The following is a 26,791-nucleotide window of genomic DNA, read 5'->3' as shown; positions in this document are numbered from 1 at the left end:
GTCAATTACCGTAAATTGAATAAGTTGACTATTAAGAATAAGTATCATCTGCCGTGAATCGATGATTTATTTGATCAGCTAAAAGGAGCTACCTGTTTCTTGAAGATTGATTTGAGATCTGGGTATCATCAACTAAAGATAAAGGCGGAAGATATACCCAAGATGACATTTCGAACAAGATATGAACACTAAGAGTTCTTGGTAATGGCATTTGGTTTGATGAATGCACCAACTGCATTTATGAATCTTATGAATAGAGTGTTCAAGCAATATCTAGTTAAGTTCATGATAGTATTTATTGATGATATCTTAATATACTCCAAGACGAAGGCAGAACATATGAAACATTTGAGGATTTCTTTGGAGATTTTAAGGAAAGAGAAGTTATACGCAAAGTTTTCAAAATGCGAATTTTGGCTAAAGGAAGTTCAGTTTCTCGGATATGTAGTCAATAGTGAAGGTATCAAAGTTGATCCCGCAAAGATAGAAGCTATGATGAATTGGGATAAGCCAAAGACTCCCATGGAAGTAAGAAGTTTTCTCAGATTAGCGGGATATTATAGAAGATTCGTACAAGATTTTTCTAAGATTGTTGTTCCTATGACTAAGTTGACAAGAAAGAATGAGAAGTTTGTTTGGACGGATAAGTGTGGGGAAAGTTTTCAAGAGCTAAAGAAAAGGTTAGTAATGACACCAGTATTGGTTCTACCCGATGAGAAGGGTGAGTTTGTAATCTACAGTGATGCTTCGTATAAGGGACTAGGTTGTGTGTTAATGCAACACGGAAAGGTAATAGCATACGTGTCAAGGCTGTTAAAGCCACGTGAGTAGAAGTATCCTACGCATGATTTGGAATTGGCAGCAATTGTATTTGGTCTTAAGATTTGGAGACACTATATATACGGAGAAAAGTGTGAGATTTATACAGATCACAAGATCTTAAATTATATCTTCACGCAGAAAGAATTGAACATGAGGCAAAGAAGATGATTGGAGTTAATTAAAGACCATGACTGTATGATAAGTTATCATCCCGGAAAGGCGAACGTTATAGCGGACGCGCTAAGCCGCAAGGAAAGATTGAATATGTTAACTTCGTCCGAAGAATTGATCAGAGAATTTGAGAATTTGGAAATAGAGGTGCAAGTTCCAGAACTTGTAAATAAAGCAACATATGCGATGACATTTCAACCAGAAATTTTGAAAAAGATTCGATATTATCAAGAACAAGTGATGAACCACGAGAAAGATAAGTTGACAGGAGAAGAGGTGAGAGCTCAAAAGGATGAAAAAGGAATATACCGCATTGGCTCACGTATTTGGATCCCTAATGTTGTGGAATTAAAGCATGAGATTCTTCAGGAAGCGCATAACTCAAGGTTTTCAATTCACCCTAGAAGTACGAAAATGTACGACTTAAAAGAGAATTATTGATGGCCAAACATGAAAAAGGAAATCGCGGAATGGATAAGTAAATGCTATACGTGTCAAAGGGTAAAAGCGAAACATCAGCGACCGAGTGGATTGCTTCAGCCACTAGACATACTAGAATGGAAATGGGAGCATATCGCGATGGACTTCATAGTAGGATTGCCAAAGACTAAGACTAATCATGATGCGATTTGGGTAATAATCGATCGACTAACAAAGTAAGCGCATTTCTTACTTGGATGAAATCGTAATGCGTCATGGAGTACCTGTGTCTATCATATCCGATAGAGATCTGAGATTCAACTCGAGATTTTGGCGACAATTTCATGATCATTTGGGAACGAAGTTGAAAATGAGTACTGCGTATCACCCGTAGATAGACGGACAAAGCGAAAGGACTATTCAAACGATCAAAGATATGTTGAGAACCTGTGCGTTGGATTTTAAAGGAAATTGGGACGATCATTTGCCATTGATTGAATTTTCTTACAATAACAGTTATCACGCAAGTATTGGCATGCTGTCTTACGAGGCATTGTATGGAAGGAAATGTCTACGTATTTGGATGAGGTTGGCGAGCGTAAGCTAATTGGTCCAGAACTAGTGCAATAAACGAAAGAGAAGGAGGAAATAATTCGCAAAAGGCTGGTAGCTGCTCAAGATCGACAAAGAAAGTATGCAGACCAGAATCGAAAGGATGTACTATTCGAAACTGGGGACAAAGTGTTATTAAAGATATCTCCATGGAAAGGTCTATCTAGATTCGGAAAGAAAGGAAAGCTAATACCCAGATATATTGGGTCGTTTGAAGTATTAAAGCAAGTTGGAAAAGTGGCATACGAGTCAGTGTTACCTCCACAAATGCAACATCTTCGTAACGTGTTTCACGTCTCTCTTCTCAAAAAGTATAATGCAGATGCTAACCATCTGATTGAATTATTACCAGTGGAAATTCAACAAGATCTATCATATGTGGAACAACCCGTGTGAATCCTAGATCGAAAAGCGAAAGCGCTTAGAAATAAAGTAGTGCCTCTAGTTAGAGTTTTGTGGAGAAATCCTAAGATAAAGGAATCAACTTGGGAATTAGAAAGTGAAATGCGAGAGAAGTATCCCCATCTATTTGTTTAGACTAAATCTTGAGGACTGAATCATTTTGGGGGGGGTAGATTATAGCGACTGGGAATTTCGCGATATAATTTAATGAATAAATTATAGTTTGGTGCTATAATTATGGTTTATGTGGATTATGTTAATAAATAAAAGGTTAAATGATTATATGGTTTAAATGTTATTGTGGTATAATGGTAACTGGGAACGTAAAGTAACTCGTTCCAGTTTGATGAGTCAGCTTAGGGATTAAGCTGTGTTGTCAGACCGTCAAGTTGAACAGAACCCGTTTTAAAAGGGATTAAAGTGTTTAAGAGTGTGAATGTGAATTATATTTGATGATCTTGTGTTTCTGCATGATATTTGATGTATACGTGTTCAAATTTGCGCTCAGCGGTATTTTTAATAATTTTTATAAGGATTTTATTGATCTTTAATCATTTTATAAAATTATACAAATGTGATCAAGGTGCGAAATTTATTTTATTGTATTTAAAATAGTCCAAGGGACTTTATAAAAATAGAAGTTGGATTTATTTTGATATTTTGATATTTTAAAATGATTTTATGAAGTTTACTTCTATTATTTGGATTTATTTATAAAATCCATATACAATAATCTATTTGTGCAATAATTTGTTTAAAATATAAGAAAAGAGTTAGTTTTGCGTTTTATTTTAAAAAAAGGAAAGTTTAAATATTTATGATTAAGTGGAGAGAAATTACATTATTTTAATTAGTTGTAAATCAAAAATAGAAAGAAAACAAAAAAAAAGAAGAGAAAGGATTTTTCTATTTACCAGATTGCCCCTGGATTATATATATATTTCCCCCACCCCTTTTCTTTCTTCTCCTTCACCCGGCTCTCTCTCTCTCTCTCGCATTCTCGAACTCTCTCTCTTTTCTCGATCACTCTCAGTAATCTCTATCCTCCTTGCTCTCTCTCGGTTCTTGCTCGATTCTTAATCTAAGACCATGGTCGAGTCTCTTTTCGCTTCTAGATTCTTGTTCTAGTGTTGCATGTCGATTCCATGTTAATGAAATTCGAAACCCTTAGAATCATATTCGAGTTTTAAGCTCGGGTTTGATGGTGTGTTCATTTTGATGAAAGAAAAATGATATGTTGTTGGTTGTTAGCAATAAAGCAGTGGTTTTCGAGTAAGGACACCCTCGAGTTGAGGGAAACACCGGAAACCGCCGCCGCCGACGATAAACTCCGATGAGCTGGTGATGAAAAGTGATGCAAATCCTGAGTTCTATGATCCCTGCAAAAATATCTATTTTTAATTGATGCATGTCATGTTATTTGGAAAATTCGAATACAACTCTCGGTTTTATATGATTTTTGGTTCGGTTTTTGTGATGAACTTGTTCGATTAGAACTTGTCTATTAGTTTTGGGTTGAAATTAGATGTGATTCATGATTTAGAGCATGCATGTCGATTTTAAGTGATTGCATGTTAATTTTATAAGTGTTTCGATGATTTATTGATTATTGGTTAATTTAGAAATCAAATGTTGGATTCAAATGCATGCAAAATTTATATGTGTATAGTTGGATATGAATAAGTTGGTGTTTTGATTCGGTTTTAGGGAAATTATGCAATAAGATATATGCATGTTAGTTCACTTGGTTTTGATTGATAAATCGTATATGATTAAGTAAAGAATATAAGTTTTGACTCACGATTCTTGATGTGGTTTCACGATTCTTGGTTAAATATGATTATAATATATAGAATTAAGATCGAATATGGATTCTGGTGAATTGTTAGTTGTATTATATGTGAAACTGAAGCGTAATCGCGAGTAAGCATAGTTACGATTTAATAGAATTGAGTTATCAAAATCATGGGATTGTGTGAATACTTGTTATATGAGAAGTGTTGGATGAATCGGGATATAGGAGTATAAAAGTATGTATTAATATGTGTTATGTGTGATGCATGTGCTTATAAGTTAAGTGTTATCGCGAATTGGGGTAACAGTTAGGCGTTCTGAGAAACGTCGAGTGTGATCGAGTATCCAATTAGGGTTTTATGTTGAATTGTAGATTCGGATAGCAAATGCATTCAGGCTAGTAAAGGAAAAGAAGTAGTAGGTGGCAGTAGCTCGAATACCATAAAGCAGGAAAGCTATTTGAGTCAAGTAACTCTGCCTACTCTTATGAATTTGATTATGGAGAGGATATTATCAATGCCATGACAAAGTAATGATCCTTTATAGCGACTGTGAAGAACGTATCATTGATTTTTGAGAAACCCTGATATCGATCCTTGTAATAACTTGTTATCAAACCCTAATGATCCTCTATAATAACCCTATTAATCCCAGCATTTATTATTTTGCTCTATCACCTTGTTACCTTTTGATCTCGTAAACCTAAGAAAACCTTTATGAATCCCCTTACGTAATGTTTTGATCAACCTGGATTCTTCGATAACCCTATATCTTGATTGCATTGATCTTTTGGAACTATTCTGATCCTTGTTACTTTCGATTCGTTCATTTTCCTCGAAATTTTAAATTGAACTTAAGAAAAAAATTCGACTTGAATGAGTCCGAGTGATTTCATATTCTTGGTAATGAAAAAATGAACTTAGTCAAAAAAAATTCCACTTCCAACACAAAGGTTTTCCAAACGAATTCCTGATGGATTGATTAGAGACGTAAGAAACTAGTAGGACTAGTCTAGTCACATAAGAGGCTAGCGGGGCTAGTCCAACATAAGGCTGAAATAATGTCATGGGTACCATAACGACCAGATGGAGTCGGTACGGGCTGATCACCATATTATTTTAAAAGATGGATATTCCAATCAAGGGTTCCTTTATGTTTTGTAAAAGAGAAAATGTTTTAATTCATAAAGCAGTTTGCTTCTTTTAATGAGAGGAAATGAAATGATTTGTATTTTCGTTAAAGTTATGAAACCTGTGAACCCTGTCAATATAAATAGTTGTTGAATCTCAAAGCTCCATTAATAGATTCTTTCAATTGAGAAACTCTTTTATAATCATGTTAATGATTTGTGAAGAATGTCGGCTTTCTCCCAATCTTGAGCCTTAAGTCCTGAAAGCCCGAAATCTTTCATAACCTTTACTTAGCCAATTACTGCCACCTAGAGAATGAATGTAGAATGCCTCAGATATTAATACTGATATTGTGATATAGAACTGTTTATATAGTTACTTGTTGAGCTTCTTTGCTCATTTATTTTCTTTTATCTAACCATGACGGTAAAGCAAGAAGATGGCCAGACTTTGGCGCACCGCTCGCAAGAGTGTTCCTGGCGGTCCCTACCGTGTTGTAGGTTTCCAGATGCCGGAGCAGGTAGCTGTTGTGTGTGTGAGCAAGCGTGTTAGTTGGAAGGGCTTTTCAAGTTAGTTCAGATACAATGGGTTATCTGTCGGTTCCATGTCGAATTGAATGAAATAATTTAATTATATTTTGGGTTGTAATATATTTATTCTGATTGGTAGTTGTAATCTTGTCTCAAACTTAATCCTGTTTAGATACTGTTATTATTTAATCGGGGTTTATTATATCTGCTATTGTTATATTAGTTTAATAGTGTGTGGGTTCTCATTTCCTAATCCCGAGATTGAGGGCGTCACATTCTAAAATGATATAAAATTAATATTAAAAATGTTATATAAATAATACAAGTAAAAATTATCTTAATAAACATAAATATAAGTAACAATCAACTCAAAAAATCATTTGTTAATCTGGTTAATATATGATCATTTTATTAAAAAAATGGAATATTAAGTTTGATTAAAAATATTTTTGAATTTTAAATTATAAATTTTTATGTTATAAAATTAAGAATACATTTATATTGTATTTAGGTATAAATAGTATATGTGTTTTGCTTCATTTTGTAATTGGAAAAATTACAGACTTTTAAAAAATTTAAAATACATGAATCTTATAAAATATAAAAACTAGGAAGAAATATAATAATAATAATAATAATAATAATAATAATAATAATAATAATAAACTATTACAATTCAAATTGAAATACAAATCTAATAAAATATATTTAAAAATACTAAGTTTAAATTATATTTTTTTTCAAAATCACTACTGAGATCGAAAAATATTAAAATAATGTTACAAACGCGTAAGATGCAAATCCCAACCAACTTTCCAATTCTTGATTAAACTCCGCAAGATTAAGAAAATAAAATATATAAATAAAATAAAAATAATTACATAATCATATTATGTGATATGATTAAAATATTATCTTTAAAATTTATAATGTGAAAAAAAATCAAATAATGGAAAAAATAAACTAAATTATAACACATATGTTATATTTAGGTTAAAATGTAAAAATACAACAATAACTAAATCTAATAATACAAAAATTACAATTTTTTTGAAAATACATTATTTATGAATATCATAATTTTTTTAGGGAATAAAATAATTTTATTAAAATTTAGTTAAATAAAAAGTAAATATTTTTAAAAAAATCATATAAAAAAATGATAAACATAATCCTCCGTAATTCGCATGGGCAAAGTTAGTTTAACATAAGTGATTTATTGCAATTTGGCCGTAAAGAATAAATTAGTATATCCTCGGGGTGCATAAACATTTGATTTCTAATAAATTCAAAAGTTAGTTTCACATTTTTTTTATTAGAAAAAATAACTTCATTATATAAATAAATGATTATAAATTTTAAAACGTAGCAAAAAATCGAAAATAATATGTAACAGACATAAAAATCTTAAAGTAATTAAAATAATTTTTTATAATATTCAAAGAGAGGTGTATACAATTGAGTTTTTAAGGATTTTTTTAAATTTTGAAAATCCTAGGATATTTCGTCTGCATTCTAATTTTTTTTTTTAAATCTGATGGTATTCAAAAGGATTGAAAAAAGTCTTTTAAAATATGGGGTATCAATTTAGATTTAAAAAACTCCATTAAAATCCGGTGATATTTAATTTGAATTTTAAAAAAAATCCATTAAAATTTGGTGGTATTTAAAAGTCCATTATTTTTTTTGTATTTTATAAAATCGTAGTTTTTGATGAATTTGTTAGTGTATTTTATATTTTCAGAAATTTTAGCAAAATCCAAAAGATTTTGATGTATTTTTAGAATCACTACTCAGCCAGATTTATTCAACAACTCCGCTAAAATCAAGAAATTTACCAAAATATTACTATTTCGGTAAAAAACTACTCAAAATGTCACATTTGAGAATTATGGCCCAAAATGTCATTTTATAACTAGGTATCGTGTAGCATTTTGAAAACAGGACAAAATGCAACATGAAATATCGTTTTGCTATAATTATTTTTTACATTCTAAGGTGGCAAACGTTAGATTAACTAACATTTTGTGTGCATGTTCTTTTTTCTAATTTGAGCTGCTTTTGGTGTATTATTTAATGTCCTTAAAAAGTTACGTTTTCGAGATTTCTTTTTATTTAGTATTTTTAAATTTTAAAATTATACCATTATTTAACAATTTTAATATTTAGGGTTCACCAATTACTTTTAGGTTTTAGAAATATTAAAAAATAAATTAATAAATATTACACTGATTTAGGCTTTACGGCCTATAGCCTAAATCCTAATTTAAGCTAGGGTTAAACCCCAAGAACCAAAAGTGTAAATATTAATTTTTTTTGCCTGGGTGGGCTTAGTTGGTTAAAAACGGGGTAAATATCCTTTTGGGCACAAGTTTGAATCTCATGGGAGGAGAATTTACGATTATGTCTCATGAGTCAGAGCATGTCGCTTTAATGCAGTTTATCTTGGTTTACGTGGTTTGCAGGCTATTGCATGAGCTCGTGAGGTTTACCCGGTGCGCATCCGAACGGTAGCGGTTGTGGGTTCCCTACGATAAAAAACTATAAAAATTAAACAATTTTAAATTTAGAATTGTAACTTAATTTAATAATTTTTAACATTTTAGGGTTCACCAATCCCCTTTTGGTTTTTTTTAATCTTAGGTAACCCGCAGCCGCTACCCTTCGGGTGCGCACTGGATAAACCATACGGGCTCATATAATAACCTGCAAGAATTGTAATTTAATTAAATATTTTTTAACATAGAAATAATTTAAATAATTTTTTAATATTTTAGGAATTAACAATTTTTTATTTGAGGTTAATTTTTTAAAAAAAATATATGGAAAACGCTTGATAAAGTAGAGTTTTGGGCCAAAATGATAGATAATGTAGTGTTTGATTTTAAAACACCACTTAATCTCACTTTTTGCCAACTTTAAAAAATTCAAACAAGTTAAAACGTTCTTTCAAGTAACGTTTTTTATTATTTTTAAATTATTAAAAAACAACGAAACGTTACACGAAATACTGTTTTACGATTTTAAAAGAAAAACGCCTTAAACGCTACACGAAGTTCCATTGTGAAGTGACATTTTGGGCGTTAATTTCCATAAGTGATATTTTGAATTATAATTTGTGTTTGAGTGACATTTAGGGCCAACACCCGCTAAAATCTGCGCACAATTAAAATCGGACAAAATCAGCAACAATCATTCAAAATCAATGGATTACGTATTATAAATTCTCACATTTCGATTAGGGCGGTATTCTATAGTTACGATTCTACCGTATATATTTTTCTTCATTCTATCTGAAATCTATTTTACGTTACGCTTATGACCTCCCCTCTATGCCCTGCGGTAATGATTCCTCTGGCATTACGACCTGTCTACAATTCAATTGCGTGTGCTCACGGTAGAGTTTTGTATATATGTATCGCCATTGCTATTAAGTATTTTGATTTAAGTTTTTTTCTTTCTAAGAGATGGAATAGAATAACTCGATTGAAGCGTAATGATCTGTAATGCATTATCTGTCCCGTAATAGGTCCCATTCTTTTATCTTTTCCCGGAAGTCAACGACTATTCATAGCTATTACCTTGATATCATAGAATAGTTATCTGTAATGAATTATCTGTCCCGTAATAGGTCCCATTCTTCTATCCTTTCCCGGAAGTCAACGACTATTCATAGCTATTACCTTGACATCATATAATAGTTCGACCCAATACTTTATTTATGTCCTAGTTGATCCTGATTCGACATTATAAGTATATTGATTTTTCCCCGATAACCAACTGAATACTTTTGTTTGTAAATACACCCTAAAATATAATATTTTTTCGATAAAATGATAAAAATAATAATCTATGCACCTTTTTCGTCCAAAAGCTATTACTTTACTTTCAAAGAAATTTAACTGTGAGTTAATATAAACCATAAGAATTATTTTTACAAACAAAGCTCCCAATTTATCTCTCTAAAGCCTTCCGTAAAACTTATTTTTCTCCTCACATTATCCTAACTTGAAAAGTACCAATCAGCTCAAAGTTGTTATAAATGTGTGAATATGGTATTCATAAGAGCTCACAGCCTTACAGTTTCAAGAAGTTAAATGCAACGGGGAAGCACAAGAACAAGCGACATTTGATTTTAGACAGTGCAATTTTTTCACTGTAAACTCTTAATAAGGGAGAGACTAATGTCCAGATATCATTTATACTTGTCTCACCTGAATGATATTCACAAAATGCAAACAGGGAGGCAAGATGAACAGATATGATCATTTCTTTTAATATAACTTAGAGCTACTAGATTATGTGTGTGCTTGAAACAATATATTGTATCTCAGTGTCTTTTTTGCTAAGTTACGGATATCTTCTCTGCTTGATTCTGTCGATATACGTACAAGTTCCTTCAACCCTCCTGAGGATATAAGATCGTTGGCATTGTCCACTGCAATAATTAAGACGCATCAGTACATTCCAACTCAGAATACAAATTTGTATTCAACGATATTTAGTAAAATTTGTATTTAGTTTTTTGAATGATTACACAATTCTTCAATAGTTTAAATAGACAATGCAAGTGGAGAGGGGGAAGAGAGTGCAAAAATTGCAAGTGATAAGAAGATAGGGCCTTGTGTTGGACGGGGAAGACAAAGGCTCATAAGCTTAAGAGAAGGGGAAGATACCACACAGCTGTAATCGGAGCAAAGGTGGGAGATCTCTTAGGTGGTCACGAATTATGAGAAGAGTACGTGGTGTTAAACGAGTAAACAGATTCTTTTAATATAATATTGACTCTCTGCATATCTCAATCTCCATGTATAATAAGGAAATCAAACAAAAATGAGTATATCTTGCTTACCATTTTGTGCTAAATGGCAAAGAGCGAGTTCCACGTGACGCCGCGTCGCAGTTGAGGCAATATTCGTATTGGAAATCAACCATTCAAGCACAGCATCTTCTATTAAAAGTGAGCGGCCTTTCCTGTGACCTGCAATTTGTAATGTTAGTCTGGCAAACTGCTTAAAATCTGATCTAGATAAACTTTTACGGACCTTGATTAATTCCTCGAGATTCGCATTTAGCAAAGTTTGCTATTCCTCTGGCAACCTGTGCAATTACATCACTGTTCCCGGATCTAACCATTCCGAGGAGTGCTATAATACCACCTTCTTCTTTCAACAAAAAATGCAACTTCTCTGTCAAAATTCCAATAAACAAAGTTGCATCAGTTTATAAGAAGTTATTCATATCTAAAGAAGAAAAGGACTACATAACTAATGGAATCATGAAAGCAAAGGAAACACTGAGCAAATTGCTATTTTTAATAACGATCATGAGCTTACCATTTCCGCATAGGTTTGCAATTGCTCCAGCCACCATTCTGAGAGTTTGGGGATCATCTGTTCGGGATGCTGTATTTGCTAGTAGTCGAGCACCTCCTTTACTTGCAATTAAGCTTTGATTTTTCTCTAAGATTAAAAGCAAAATTCAGATCCATCAGATACTGTTTCAGGATAATAAGCACTCATCATTTACTGAAACTATATTGTCATAAGGTCTGCAACTCTGCATACTGAGTGCATATGGAAGAAAAACAACAATGTACAGTGTTGGAGTTATTGAGAATATCACAATAGTATATGGATGTAAAGAATATGGAGACTTAAGTACCATTCATTCCTAAATTTGCCACTGCCCCTGAAGCAACCCTAAGTATTGTCGTGTTGTGGGATGATCGTAACAACATAAGCAGTGCATCTAGGCCTCCTTCCTCGACAATCTTTTCCTGATTAACATCTATAATGAAATATATTTTGTCACATAGGATTTTTATCAATGACCAATACAACAATATTTTCCTTTAGAAGAGCAATAGCAGTGAGCAATTTCTGTGGATATGACCTGTTTTCAGTTGCGAATATTGAGCAACTAGTTCTATTTTTTTTCTTTCTTTTGGTAATAAAACACACTCACACATCTTGGCAAAATTTGAACCCTTGAGTTCCTGTAAAGGAAGCAAGAGAGACATCCTCCGGGCCAAAAGACCATTGGTAGCAAATTAGTTCTTATTAAAAAAGCATGAACACTTCTAAACATAAAAATAAGTTTCACATAAATGATGTCATTTCTTTTAATGAGGATTGCTTATTGTGTTGCGCAGTGAACATGATAACAACTAAATGATCACAAATTTGCAAACTGTGTTACTCGGACTCGGCTAGAAGTGTCCGACATGAATACATGTCCAAGTATCGGACTTGGCAACATTTTGAAAAATATACATGTTTTTGGCCTAAAGCAAGTGTCCAAGTCCGAGTGTCCATGTCTAAGTGTCGAGTGTCCGACACCGGTACTCGAAGGAATTAAAGGGATCACGTATGTATATTAATGAAGATATTAGTAGCTTTTCCTGTTCCATATAGTTAAGACTTAAGCATTACAGTATTTAAGAATTTAGCTTTCAAAAGAAGACCAAACAGAAATATTGCAATTTGTCCATTTTGTATCCAGCAAAGATGGATAAGAGGCTGAATCGGTTTTTTTGTGGCAACTGACAAGCATAGGGAGAAGAAAATACATGATAAACATGCAACGGAAAGATTCACAAATGCTTTTCAAATTCTTCAGGCAAATATTAATGCCTGCTTCAACTCTAATTTTATCAGGATTTCTACGAGAAAGGCTAACAAACTCTTAATGCTAAGTTAAGGTGTATTTGAACTCATTATTTTTCTTTTTAGCATTCATGAGAAATGCTACTCTGCAAAGGAAACATGCGTTTATCCCATAATATTACCACAAGCATCAGTATAAGCTAATTTTGTATTATCTAACCTTTAACACATTATACAACACAGAGATTCTGGCAAATGTAGATAATAGTAGATAGCCATGTACCTTCAGCAGCAAGATTGGCTATGACCTTTACAGCATGAATTTGCACATCAATGTCACTAGATGTTAACAGAGCTAGTATCTTTTGAAGCCCCACTGGAAAACAAAGCAATATATGCTCAGTTAGTTAAAAATGCAATGCTGAGCATATTCACATGGTTAGGAGTACTCTTTAACTTAAAAATGCACAATAATTTTCTTAGATAATTTGACAGGATCCATCGTTAAACAAAGAAAAGAGATTCTAGTCAAAAATCAAATTTTGAAAAATAAAAATAGATTATTAAGAAGAATCTTGCCTTCTTCACATATTTTTGCTATGGTGGTTCTTTGCCCGGAAAATACATCTCTAGATACATTCAATGATTTTTGTAAAGCCAAAGGTGTACTGAAAGCTGAAGATCCTTTAGTTATATTTTCTTTCATATATGATCTCTTATCCTGTGGACCATTTACATTGAACAAGTTAGGAGAATGAAAAAACTGATAATTTTGTGTTTCTGTGGAACCCATACCTCGTAATCATCTTCACTTTCAGGAACAACCTTCTTTATTACATCGCGCTCATGTTCAACGTCCTTCCTTCGTCTTTCCTCAGCAATAAGTGCTTGTTTCGTGATGTAGAGTTCGTCATTCACTTTGTCCTAAATAGTATAAAAAAGAGGGTAAAAAGAGACCTGCACAATTAAATTTTCCTCTCCTGCGCTGATAATGAAGCCCAGAGTATTTGTACTTAAGAACAGCTATATAATTGAAGCTATTAACATTTTACAGGAAAATTTGTGCAGGACATATATCAGACTTCATATTCCAATATCCCAAACTCACCTTCTCAGACAACAAATTTCCGTGTTCTGATTTCAGGGATTGGAGTTCATTAACTGTTACTTCATGAAGTTGAGACATCTCTTGTAGTTTCAATTTAAGGTTGTCAGTATCATCTTTCTCTTTAATCTGCAATTCAGAGGATAAAAACGCTACCTAAAACTTAATTGATAATTTAGCGCAAAAATAGATTTTCTTAGCACGGTTTAATACATTGCTAGGAAACCAAAACAGGATTGTATATAAAATTATGCAAAGAAACAAGGTAAGGTGAGTTTCATAAGAAGGGTCAACTATATAGGGGAGTAAACAATGAACTAACAATGAATTTGCCTCTGCAGTTGTAAGGATCTATATAAGTCACATTGATTACATACAAAAGATAGTGGTGATCTGTGAGCCTATTTGTCCCTATTCAGATTCCAAACATACCTTGTCAGATAATAGATCCTTGTATTCTGATTTTAAGGATTGAAGTTCATTTAAAGTTGTTTCATGCAGCTGAGACACCTCCTTTATTCTCCTTCTGAGGTTGCCTATTTCTTTTTTCTCTGAAACCTGCAACCAAAAAGAAAGAAGAAAAAAACTTGACACTTTGAAGGGGAATATAATAGTAACTGAAAAAAATGTAATTTCCTTGCACCATGGATTAAGCAACCAAGAGGTAACATAGAATGACGGAATTGCCAGGTAAAACTAGACTTATTTATCTCCAATAGGCATGTATTCGACCGTTGTTAAAATTATCCGATACCATAAGTAAAGTTTAGAGTATTTTATTAAGGAGTACTACGCGCAAATTTGGGACAAAAGATGAAATTGTGGTGTCATAGTCACTAAATGTATTGAAAAGGGAAGTGATTTTTCCATATATTAAAATCGTATTACCACTAGTGAGATATACCAGAATCAACAAAACATGTTGTGCAATATTCACTTGTAGATATATATGATCTAAAAAACATACACCTACAGGACTGCCTATTAGTGTTGCCATGTTGGATTAGCATATCAAGTTAATAATACACTGACATGAGACTATGCATGTGCAGCCAGTATACATAGAAAATCTTTAGTCAGCATGTTTATGTAGTACTCGCTAATCTTCACATTTATTGTAACTTTTTATCGTTTGCAATGTGTAGTAATTAACTAATTATTAAAATTACAAAATGTAGGCATTAAATTTTCAATTTAACTACAATCAAATTTAAAACAACACTGCTGCATTCTAGATTAGTGGAATCATATGTTAGTGCATTATCTTGAGCTATATATATATGTGTATACACCTCACCTGAATAATAGTTTCATTATCACCAAGTGGTTTCCTTGATGCAACCAATTGTTCCTCTGCAGCTACAGAACGAGCCTTCTCATCCTTCAGTTGTTGAACTAAGTTTGCTATTTTCTTCTCATACATTTGATTGCTTTCTTCTAGTGCCTTCTGAAATGTATTATGTTCTATCTGTTATAAGGAATAGGCAAGAAAATCAGCCTCACAATTTAAAGTTATAAGTTATATTAAAGGAGCAAAATTTATCTTCTAAAAATAGTGTCATGACATAATGATGATATGATGTAGATGCCATATGTTTTATGTTAAATCCATGTGATAAGAATGTATGCTACTTTGCCTTCTAAAATTATTGATAATTGATGTACACTTATTTTGTAACAAAAAAACAAAAGGAACATGCATCTCTAAACTTGATTAGACGAACAAAAGGAGAGCCCGGATGAAAATGAATAAGATATAACACATGATATTCAGCATCAATGGCATATAACCAGTAATCGCAGCTTTGGAGCTTGACCTGAGTTGATGTTTGATGATCACCCAGGAGTTTCTGCAGTTTATCTATTTGTTCTTTTGAACTCCCAGATCGATAGCGCTCATCATCCATTTTTGTCATAAGATCTGAAATTTTCATCCTCATCACAACTAACTTTTTTTCAGCACTTTCGGACTGCATACGCTTATCTTCTACTTGCATCATCAAATCAGCTATTCTCTTCTCCATCAGATCCGACTGTTCCTTGACACGTTCAGAACATGCATGCTCATCTTCCAACTGCTTCATCAAGTTCGCTATTTTCTTCTCATAAATTTGGGTAGTTTCTGCAAGTACTTTCCGGTTTGAAAAATCTTCACACTGATGTTTCTAGAAACAGCCCCAAACAAACAGCATTAGTATCTGTGTTCTGTCTAGATGGGATTTCAGTGAAATAGAATTAAAACTTTGAGGGGATTCTTAAAATAAGAAGCAAGATATAGATATGTAATATATAGATGTGCAAATATACATGGTTTCAGACCTCTTAGTTGAACTGCAAGTTATTATTGCACAATATACATCAATTTAAATGTATCTGTGATGACATCTGTGTGTCCATAGAAAAGAATCTGTATTATAATTACTGGAGTAAGTTGTGATATCAAAATTTGTCCGAGCTCTCTAATCACTTTAGAAACACTTTTTTACCAGACAAGTTAATTAATGGGGTCCCTCACGTTCATTACCAGTGGATTCTCTTGCTCTAAAGGCTGACAAAAGCCAACAAGTGGAGAATGAAGGGCTGAAGAATCGACCAGTACCAAGAAGATTTTCCACATAAGGGGTCACCATGTATTTGACCAGCATGTAGGTCGATAACTATATTGCTAAACAATGTTGCCCGCGAGTTTGAGATTACATACATGTCATAACACTCTGTCACTCTGTAAGGCATTCCTCATAATTTTATTTTACTTTTCTCTTTCTCTTTCTCTTTTCTTACAGGCATAATCTGTAATTTCTTGGTGTATACAGTTTGTATAATCTTGCATACAGTCAGAATGAGACCTTCACATCACGCTGATTCCAATCCCCTATTAGGAACAATATAGTGATCATGTATTTAAATATTACATCTTCTTTTATAGTTTTGTTAATGATAGCGGAAACAATATATTTTAAGAATACGCCATTATACTGTAAGGTGTTTCTGTCATGATTAAAGTGCCAAATAAAATTATTGTAGTTTGATATCAGGCACTTTTTCATGATTCACTTTCTATAATTTCTTCCGGATATCAGTAAAACCTCAGGGAGATAGATTGAGAAGTAGAGTAGGCCTTTTGGCCTAAGGGAACACAATGAAAAAAAGAAAAGAAAAAACAATGTAAGTACCGAGCTATGGCTGAGACTTGTTTTAAGGCGTGTAATATCATCCTGCATCAGAATATTTTGATCTTTCTGCAGCCTCAATTCCGTTAGCAAATCTTTCATTTCTACCTCTAATCGGGAATTCTCTTTCTCAACCAACTGTGAACAAAAGATAAATCGTCATTGTTATAATCTAATCTAGCATCAATCCTAAAGAAACAAAGGCACAATTTTAAGCATAGAAATTGACAGTATATGTTTAGAAAATGGCAAAGAAAGTGTTTTAATTTCTCTAGTACCTTGTTAGTTTCAATTTTCGCTTTCAGTCGTATAACCTCATTGCAAAGTGAATCATTTTGAACTTTCTGAAGATCGAGTTCCTTAAGCATTTCTTTCATTTCGGATTCTAGACGAATATTTTCTGCCTCTAGTAACTACAGTCAGAGTCCATATAAAGTAAAGAAGATGCTGGCGGTACCGTACTTTCAAGTGACTGATTCTACACCATCACTTTGTGACAACATATATACTATGATAGATCCAGCATTAAAAATACCACGGGTCAAGCAGAGCGATGTACCTTAGATTTTGCTGCGGAACTACTTTCTGTTTCAGCAAACGAACTTTTACATTCCTCAAGCTCTCGTTCTAGTTTAATTATGTCATTATCCTTCATCTTCAGCTGTCTATCCATTTCTGCAGTAAGGTGATCAACTTCCTTCTCAAGCTTTCGACATAAGATTTCATAATCAAATTCTTCTTTTAGCTTTACCGTGTTCACTACTTTCATGGCCTGATTAATCAACAAGAATCACACCGTCTTTAATATTTTGAGAGAGTGGCAGAAAAAACAAAAAAATGAAAAGAAAAAAGAATACGCATGAAGTACAATATATAGCCAACCAAAGTTTCAGCATCATTATGTGCCACAACATGTAAACAGTGTGTGAAAATGCAGGCCTGTAGATTGGTTCAACTTATACTGGACTTTTGAAGTGCCTCCTGTTGCGAGTTAATCATTCTTCTCTCTTTGTGAACAAATTCTCATAGTATTATCAAACAAAATTCACTATTCAAGTTGACATAGCTCATAACAAAGTCATTATATTTATTTTGTTTTCCTTCTTTCTGTCTCTCGTGACTGCTAGGGCTATGATTATGTGCTCGAACTGGAGCAAATAAAAGTAGGATGAGCATACAAATTGCAAGAATATCTTAACTGGCTTAAGTTCCTATTGCAGAAAAATTAAGACCGGGCATATTTTACATTAAAACAATTGGTATTTAATACTAAAATAACTGTATCAGCGATCAAGTGTTCAAGTATTGTATCATCGGTCGAAGTTTATGTCTAATTAATTTAAAGTTCACAGGAGTATTATGTTGGGAAAGTATAGATGCATGCTCAGCTGAGACTATGTGAAATTAGTATCGTGTTGGGAATGTATACATACACACTTAAATTAGACTTTCGCATATTTGCAAATGACTTCCTTTTCCCTTTAGAGGTCTTTTTATATATATAATAAAAAAAATAGGGAAGGAAATACGTGGAACATTCTAATTTCTAATATTCCATCTTCATAATTAAGAAGAATAAAAGATATTTTTTCACCGAACTCTTTGAAACTACATCACTACAGGGTTTATTGCAAGGAATTTGTCATTATAAAATTACTAAAATGCTAAAATATTGTGGAGAATTAAGGGTGATAAAAGAAAATGCTACAATATGTGTGCAGATATAGCTCACCCGTTGGCCAAACATGATAGTACTTGTGGTTTCTGCATGATGCCTAGAAGATGGCCCTATAGTTATGATTAGAGAAGTTCGTGCACTGCCTGTTTCACAAGATAGTTATAAGGTTGGGCACGACACAGGCCAGAGTATTGGACTACACAGGGATCATAATCTTATTTGGACATGTGAATAAACAAGTGTATATCAAGAAGGTATTGTAGCAAGAAATAAAAATAAAACTACTATTAAAAGGAATCTGCAATTCACAAAAACAAACAAATAGGATTTTTATACTGGATTTCCTATGATCAATACACGTCTTTCTATCAATAACGAAGCCACGCTATCGTCTTTTCATTTTCATATTTCTCCTCTTTTTTCTTTACATATGTTGTCTTTAAATTGGACAAAACGCCGTGTCTGAGTGTCATGTGAGTAACATAGGTAATCTAGAACACAATAATTCAAGTCACCAACAAAGCAAAACTCTATTAAAAGTAATCACATTGTTGTTTTACCTAATTAAAAAACAACTTTCCCTTCCAAACGGTATATAAAGATAGATCAAACATTCTGCACATGCAATGACATACATCTTATAAAATTTCTAAATGAACGACTACAAATGTATAATTTATAAAACCTTATAACAATGATGTATATTATAACATAAGACTGCTCAAACTTCAACCATATAGTGATCACTATGTCCCTACGAGTATCACATAGTGTATCACACTTCATATTCAATAAAAGAGGTTATTGAGATTAAAAAAGAAATAAAGATGCATCACCTCCAAAAGAATCACGAAGCAATCTTGTGAGCTTAGAATCTCTAGTAGGTATATGAGGACTATTTTCAGCCAATGCATTTATACATTTTCCCAGAGAAGTCAAAGAAAGATTGATAAATTTGGTCTCCTCGGCTGTGTGACCTTCACTCCCTGCGATAATCATTGTAAAAGAGAATTAATAAAAATAATTTATATATGCTCATTTGTGCATGAACTACTAAGATACAACCCAAAACCTTTTCTGAAAAGGAATTTAATGTTAAGTAATTTTCTTATTCATAAGAGGCCTAAATTTTAATATGAATCTGAGTGACAGAGGATCTTTAACAAAAACTGTATTTTGTCCGAAAGAGGTTTGCTAATGGAAGAGGGGGGGGGGGGGGGTGTTACAATTTTTACAATGAGTTAAGGTTTTAGGATTGAGATAAGGATTGAGATATGTGGAAGTGGAACTAGGTCATTGAGGACCAAACCGAGTTACAAAGATGTTTGATTTTCTCTTTAAATCTTATTTGATTTGCATGGACAACTGTGCCTAATCCATTATATGTGCATGACTTCCATAGCACTTGCAATTGTTCCCTTGAAAGCTATTATATACCCACTAAATAATGGACAAGTTTATTACAAGTTTCATTTGCAAATTATAAATAATTGAAACTGTCCGCATTTTAAAAAACGAACCAGATTTATCTAATCGCTCGGATCCTGCAAGATCAACAATGAGCAGCTTGCTCCTTCGGACAGTAGGTGTAGCATGGTAGCCAGACAAGTCACTTCTGCCATCCTTTTGAATCGCAAATGTATCATTTTCCTCGTTTACTTGGACAGATCTTCTAACATTTATCTGTAAAATAAACAATAAGATAAAGAGGAACATAGAACATAGGACGCTCTCATTGACTATTTAAAAACACAGAACATAAGAAGCTTTCATTGAATATTTAAAAGGTTAAAAAGATTTTCTTTTACAAAAAAATGGGGGTAAATAGAGAAATTTTGAGATAAAGAGACAACTGCACCATAAGAATTGCATGACTACGCGAAGATTCTGTGTTCATTTTTGTGTTTGCTGCATGACGATTTGTTTCTCCAACTCTCAATACTTGTAAAAACTGGTCAAGATTTTGAATTCCAACAACTGAAGCACCAGGTGCTGAAACCTCCCCAGTCTTTGAGTCCTCAACAATTGGAATATTGATCTTTTCTGGTGCAAGTAAATCTTGCACAGATTCCATGTACAGCTGGGAGAAGAAATTGGCAACAGTTTTTCATAAATAAGAAGTAGCACACTTAACAAGAAAATATATATTGAATTGCCTAATTAAACACCTAACCAACTAGTAGTACATAGTGACATGTCATGAATTCTCTGAATTTATGGGGTATTTCCTTGCAGCTTATTACATAGTGTGATCAAGAGTGAACTTGTGTGTTACGTAACATTTCCCAACAGTTGCAAGAGACAAGTAAAACGAGAATGCAAGAAGTTTTGGGGAATATATATGTAATAATAGTAATCCTTATCACTTGAGTCGGAGTACATGGTAATAGTCAACAAATGAACTTACATGATAACTAGCATCTTCTGTTTTCAGAGACTGCAGATTCATAGAATGCTTAAAAACCACAATAAACTAAGGAATGTACAGAATTTGACAAAGGTTGACTCCTAATTTGAGTTCAAAAACGTAATTAGTATTTTTCGAGCAAGTTCTCTTTATTTTCAGTTGCAAATGTAATAAAGTGGTTAGAAACATTATTCCACTTTGAATTGTATTCAATTATTTTCTCAATTTTTTTTCCCAACATCTCATTATCCCAGTCCAATCAACCCGCATACCCAACTCCCCGAGAAAACATGAAATTAAAATCTAAACTACTTTCGATACCTGTAAATAGGATATTTCCAAATTATCAGATGCTGCTGATGTGTTTGCAATCATATCCTCTAAAGCTCTAACCATAATACCACGCTCAGATGCATCATCTTCACCTAGCCTGCCGAGGGTGTAAGTCTTTCCAGTACCTGTTTGACCGTAAGCCATAATTGTCCCATTATACCCCTCTAACACACTCTGCAAAAATATTTTTCAAATTGACGGTAGGTAATTAACAACAACCAATAGTTACTCAAATTAAATATTCATCGTATAAAAAATATAAGAGGACTAGGAAAATATTCCATTGGACCATATACTGGCTGATGAGAGTCTCAAACACAACTATGAATTGTGTAAGAATAAAATGACTATTGCTGAAACAAATGGTGAACTTCGTACTGAATCATATGAGATGCGAAAGGGAGAATGTCTATGAAGAAGAATAGTATTATGCGCTACCAAAGTATATCAACAATAAAATAAATAGTCGATCTATATATATGGTCATAATCGGACTTGCAAGTTACAGCAATTCAAGTAATTAGGTAATCATTATCTCAGTAAACATAAGAGTTCAAAGGCATAGTATGATTACAACTATAAAAAACCCTCAGCCAAATAAAACTATATATTAACTACTACTGTAACTTCAGAATTCTCATATGTGTGGTATTTTAGCATCTAGTTGACATGGAATCAAAACTTCGAAGGCAAAAATAGAACTTTTCTTAAATTCGAGATGGGTTTTGCTAATATTTTACCTCCACTACTGGTTTTGCTACTACTTCATAAATACGTCTTTGTGAAGCACCTCCGGAGAATACTTCATCAAATCTATAAGCCTCTGAACTCCAGTTATTTTTTCTTAACTTCAACTTCTTCAGCTGCACGAAGTGAAAAGGATATCTTCATTCTACATTGTATGAAGTACACATAAGATATATCTACATGTGCCACAGTATACGCTTTTAAGAAGAGCTAGTACACCATAACAGAATAGTATCTTGAAATGAAACTAGAAGCAAAACCATTTGAAGTATACAAAACATAGGGGTAGTTGATAGTTATTTCCGGTCACCTCTGGCTGAATCTCAACACAATCAGCAAAATCTGCTTCGGTAACAAGATCCTCTTCAGTTCTAGGACGAACTCTAACAGCAACACGCACTCTTCCATTTTCTGTGTCAAATACAAATAAAGTTTTTTCATATGTATAATATTTAATCAACTGATGCAGCTCTGACTTTCAAGTTTTTTACATGTGAAAAATCATTTCTTATTCCAAATCTGACATATATCATTAAACCTGAAAATGGAAAAGACTCTAATTTAGCCTTTATCATAGCATTTGATATTCTTATGGTCTACACAGGAAATTAAAATTCGCAATGAACAAATATGCTATTGTCTCAAAATTCAAATAAATTATAGTGCCATTTTTCATCTTGCATTTCTCATCAAATAAATACAGGAATAGGCATGGAGGTCTAGGACCAGTCCAACTACTACTACAAGAGCAGTCATCCTGTCATCCATAAACCGATTACTGGTACAAATAACATAAAGACGTGTTTACAAAATTAATCTGCAACATGATAATGCGCCTCAAAGTGCATGACTATGTATCAGCACAACATTTATATGAAACTTAAGAAGCTAAACAACTATGTGATAACTGATGTGTAATTGAAATTGGATGCTCTTTTAATCTGCCACTCAACCAATCATTAATTCATATCATAGAGGAGCAAAATATAATACACAACTCAAACAATTTGACGATCACTTTATATATATACTAACATAATCAGTGAGGCAAAATGTGAACTTATAAGACAAATTAACTCATTAGATTTTAGATATGCAGTACTCATTTCATAGAATTCAGTTGGAATAAAAAACATGGCATTTAATCTAACGGCTTCGTTGCATATCATATTTTCTAAAAAAAACTCTAATCCAAACAAAGTTGTTAAATTGAGGAGCTGTCTGGATCATGGATTAACGGGAATCAATTGAAATTCTAACACATCTGTATCTTATAATCTCATTCTCATTCCTGAGCTAACGAGGCTTAAAACCCATGATCCAAACTGCCCCAAGAGGTAAAATCATAATTCACCACCTTCAAAACTTTGAAAAAGAAAACAAGAAAGAATTTTTTACCTAGGCATTTCATCAATAAAAAAACAACCGACATTGTTAATCAAAAATGACAATCCCCTTAATTAAATAAATTTACACATTCACACGCACTAGCGGAACCGTGAGACTATCCTAGACTGAAGTTCCTACTGACTCCCAAAAACTGAAAAGAAACACACATTCACAATACAAAATACACACACTGAGGAGAGAGAGAGAGGGAGGGGGATGGAGGGCGGGGGGAGGGAGGGAGAGAGCGAGAGAGAGGGAGGGAGGGAGAGAGAGAGAGAGAGAGAGAGAGAGAGAGAGAGAGAGAGAGAGAGAGAGAGAGAGAGAGATGGAACCTGGGTCATTGAAGGAGGGAGAGCGAGAGCGAGAACTGGGAGTAACAGAGCGTCTAGCAGAAATGGGAAGCTTAGAACGAGATAAATTATTAGCATTCCCATTAGCATTAATACTATTTCTAGTAGAAGAATTTGAAGAAGAAGAGTGAGAGGATGAAGAAGGAAGGGGCAGTGTGTGTTTAGCGTGTAAAGAATTTCTTGTTGCCGCCATTACAACAACTACACATAACACGCAGCCTCTGGAAATGGCAGGAGATGTTTTATTATTACAAGTTTAAATATTTTATTTAAAAAATTTAAATAAAAAAAAATGTTATAGAGTTGAAAGGAGGAGTGTGTTAAGAATGAGGCCGGCACGATTGGAAGAAGAAGGAAAGAAAAACAGGAGAGGATACGCTGTTCAGGTAAATTAAGAAGTGGAATGGGCAAGTACAATTATTACATTATTATTATTATTAATGTTATTACACACACACAAGCACAGCATATAGATTTTAGAAATGTTGTCTGTTTGTAATTGATACACACGTTATTGACAGATGGAGAGTAAGTACGAATTAACCTTTTCTTGCTTTCAGACGTTTTCCCGCTCCTGCTTTTGTCCTTTCTTTTTCACCCCGCACATTTATTGAGGGCCTTTTTGTCCAACTGCTTTTAAGCTTGTTCCATAGTATTTATCGATTCAACTTATAAGTTGAACAAATAATTTATAAGCTAAATATGAGTAATAACATATTTTTTTCAACTTATTTTGATTTATTCGTTTTTTATTAACACTTTTTTTAAAAAAAAATATATGTATGCAAATGTTTTTTCTAATTTAAAACTCATTAATTAAGATAATTATATTTAAAAATTATTTATTTTGATTCATCTAAGTAATAAAAGTTTCGAATTTTAAGTAAAATTATCCAAACACTTCTGTAACTTATAAGTATTTATCTACTTATCACTTATAAATCAATTATTCATTTTAAGTTATAAGTTACTCATTTTAAAAAATTTCAAACGGGCACTGATTGTCACTATATTACTCCGTTAGTCTTTCCCACCAGAATCTTCTATATGGGACAGTACTCGACACGCATTTTAACACTCTTATAAAGTACTAGCTAGGGGTGTACGCGGTGCGGTTTGGTTCGATTGGAGGGTAAAAACCTAATCAACACGCAACTTGCGGTTTTTCCAATATATATATCCTCAGTCAAACTGTTGGTATATAAAAACCAACCAAATCCGCCCACGTAATTGTGGTTGGTTGCGGTTAGTTTTCCGATTCAACCGCTCAAATAGTTAAAAAAAACTAACTTTAATAAATATTGCATATGCAAAATTATAAGGTTTTACAAAAGAAATTCAATAAATTTAAAAATTCAACAAGCTTAAATGACGAATAAATTTAATATTCTAGTGACATGTTACAAAAGAAAGACTAATCATGGAATACAAAAGTTAAACCAAAATTTTCCTAACTTTATTTATATTGGGCCAAATCCAAGTTTCAATACTTGAGTACTTTTATTTATCTGTATATTTCAAATATTTTTTAAAAATATATTAATAAATGTAACATTCGATTGCGGTTGGATTTTCGCGGTTTTTAAAATAATGAATCTGCAACCAAACCGCAAATTAACGTATCTAAAATTGCATCCACCACCACCCGCGTTTTGCGGTTATCCCGTAATATGCGGATCGGTTGCAAGTGGTTTTCGCGGTTAATGCAGTTGAACGGATTGAATGTTCAACCCTAGTACTAGCTTATAGCATCTGCCATGCGTATTTTTAAAATTTAAAATTTTTATTTTTTAAAAAATTTAAAATTTACTTTTAAATTTTTTTAATATACGTATATATTGTCACTTATAATGTTGCTGCACTATTTTATTTATTTATTGTAATATACGGATGTGAAATTGAATTACAGTTATATATACTCTTATATCATCGTACCATATTTTGGTGTTTTAATAGTAGTAGAAAAATGTTATCCTTTAATATTTATGATTTGTTAAATCCCTAATCATATTTTTTAGGATTGTATTAAAATATTATATCGCAATTAATGTTTGAATAATAGTTGAACAATGTAATCATTTTATATTTATAATTTTTTTAAATCTTTTCAAGATCCGAAGTTTTCCGAGAAAAGGTCCCATAAATCATTTCTTATTTAAGATTGTATTAAAACATTATATCGCAATTAGTGTTTGAATAGTAAATCTTTTCGAGATCCGAAGTTTTCCGAGAAAAGGTCCCATAAATCATTTATCATTTAAGATTTTATTAAAACATTATATCGCAATTGGTGGACGTGGAGTGACCTACACGTTTACAACGACTTATACAGTGCGAGTATGCGCACTTAACATAACGACTCGTGTATTTTCGTATTATTTAAAAGTGTAATTTTGGAATTGTTAAATAAATAAAATATGAGTAGTAGCTTATCTCAGCTATGTGTTGTTTTATTATTATCTATGTGTGATTTATGGGGTACCGGGTTATTCGTATAATTAATTATTGAGTTGTACTGAATTATTTTCACTTTTAAAAAGTGGATTTAATGAAAATTTATTTGCATAAATATTTGGAATATCTCTAAAATTATTTTTATGATTTTATAATTATAATAATTATTTTGGGATTTTATAAAATTTAAAAATCAATATTTCATCAATTATATAGCCCTGTATGATTTTATGATTGCATTTATTTGTAAAATCCGTATTTAATTCCAGATTTTTTTAAAAATTATGAAACTCGCATTTACTTAAGTTTGGAATATTCTGAGAATTTTAAAATTATTTTGGAAATTTTTGGGATTAATTTCACCCGCGCGTTGATTCGTTTAATTGATAAAAGCAGGTATAAATTGTGTTTCATAAATTATTTTAAAATTTTAAAATTTACGTTTTTATTAACTTCGGAATATTTGTAATATTTTAAAACTATTTTCGTGATTTTATGAATTTATTTTAAGTGCAGCTCGGTTCGTTAATCGTAAAATGCGGGCACGAGTTGCGTGTCAAAAATGATTTAAAAATTCTGGGAATTTTATTTTATTAACTCTTAATTGTTTCGGGAATTTTAAAGTTATGTGGGTAATATTTCGGGTTACTTTTACTCGTAGGTTGCTCG

At 32.6% G+C, this 26,791-nt stretch overlaps 1 protein-coding gene across 3 annotated transcripts; it reads right to left on the bottom strand.

The window, feature by feature from the left end:
* Positions 1–9,988: 9,988 nt before the first annotated feature.
* On the bottom strand, positions 9,989–24,053 carry LOC141698185 (kinesin-like protein KIN-UC). Of its 3 annotated transcripts, none has more exons than XM_074502817.1 (23): positions 23,651–24,053; positions 22,240–22,340; positions 21,923–22,045; positions 21,171–21,356; positions 20,301–20,522; positions 19,963–20,125; positions 19,279–19,428; positions 18,497–18,585; positions 17,324–17,536; positions 17,043–17,177; positions 16,768–16,902; positions 15,412–15,759; positions 14,892–15,062; positions 14,027–14,152; positions 13,598–13,723; positions 13,285–13,413; positions 13,069–13,210; positions 12,773–12,865; positions 11,546–11,671; positions 11,218–11,343; positions 10,927–11,070; positions 10,734–10,862; positions 9,989–10,319 (listed from the first exon to the last, which is right to left on the bottom strand). In XM_074502817.1, the coding sequence occupies exons 1-23, from the start codon at positions 23,859–23,861 to the stop codon at positions 10,180–10,182; spliced, it is 3,528 nt and encodes a 1,175-aa protein (XP_074358918.1). In that variant the 5' UTR covers positions 23,862–24,053; the 3' UTR covers positions 9,989–10,179. The 3 variants fall into 3 exon arrangements, with proteins under 3 accessions (XP_074358918.1, XP_074358919.1, XP_074358920.1); XM_074502818.1 differs by having other exon boundaries at positions 17,043–17,168; XM_074502819.1 differs by lacking the exon at positions 17,043–17,177.
* Between the last annotated feature and the right edge of the window lie 2,738 nt (positions 24,054–26,791).

The sequence above is a fragment of the Apium graveolens genome, chromosome 11 (genome assembly GCF_009905375.1).
Source record: "Apium graveolens cultivar Ventura chromosome 11, ASM990537v1, whole genome shotgun sequence".
NCBI classification, from domain to species: Eukaryota; Viridiplantae; Streptophyta; class Magnoliopsida; order Apiales; family Apiaceae; genus Apium; species Apium graveolens.
Note: the sequence above shows the minus strand (reverse complement) of the source record. Positions and strands in the feature narration are given on the sequence as shown.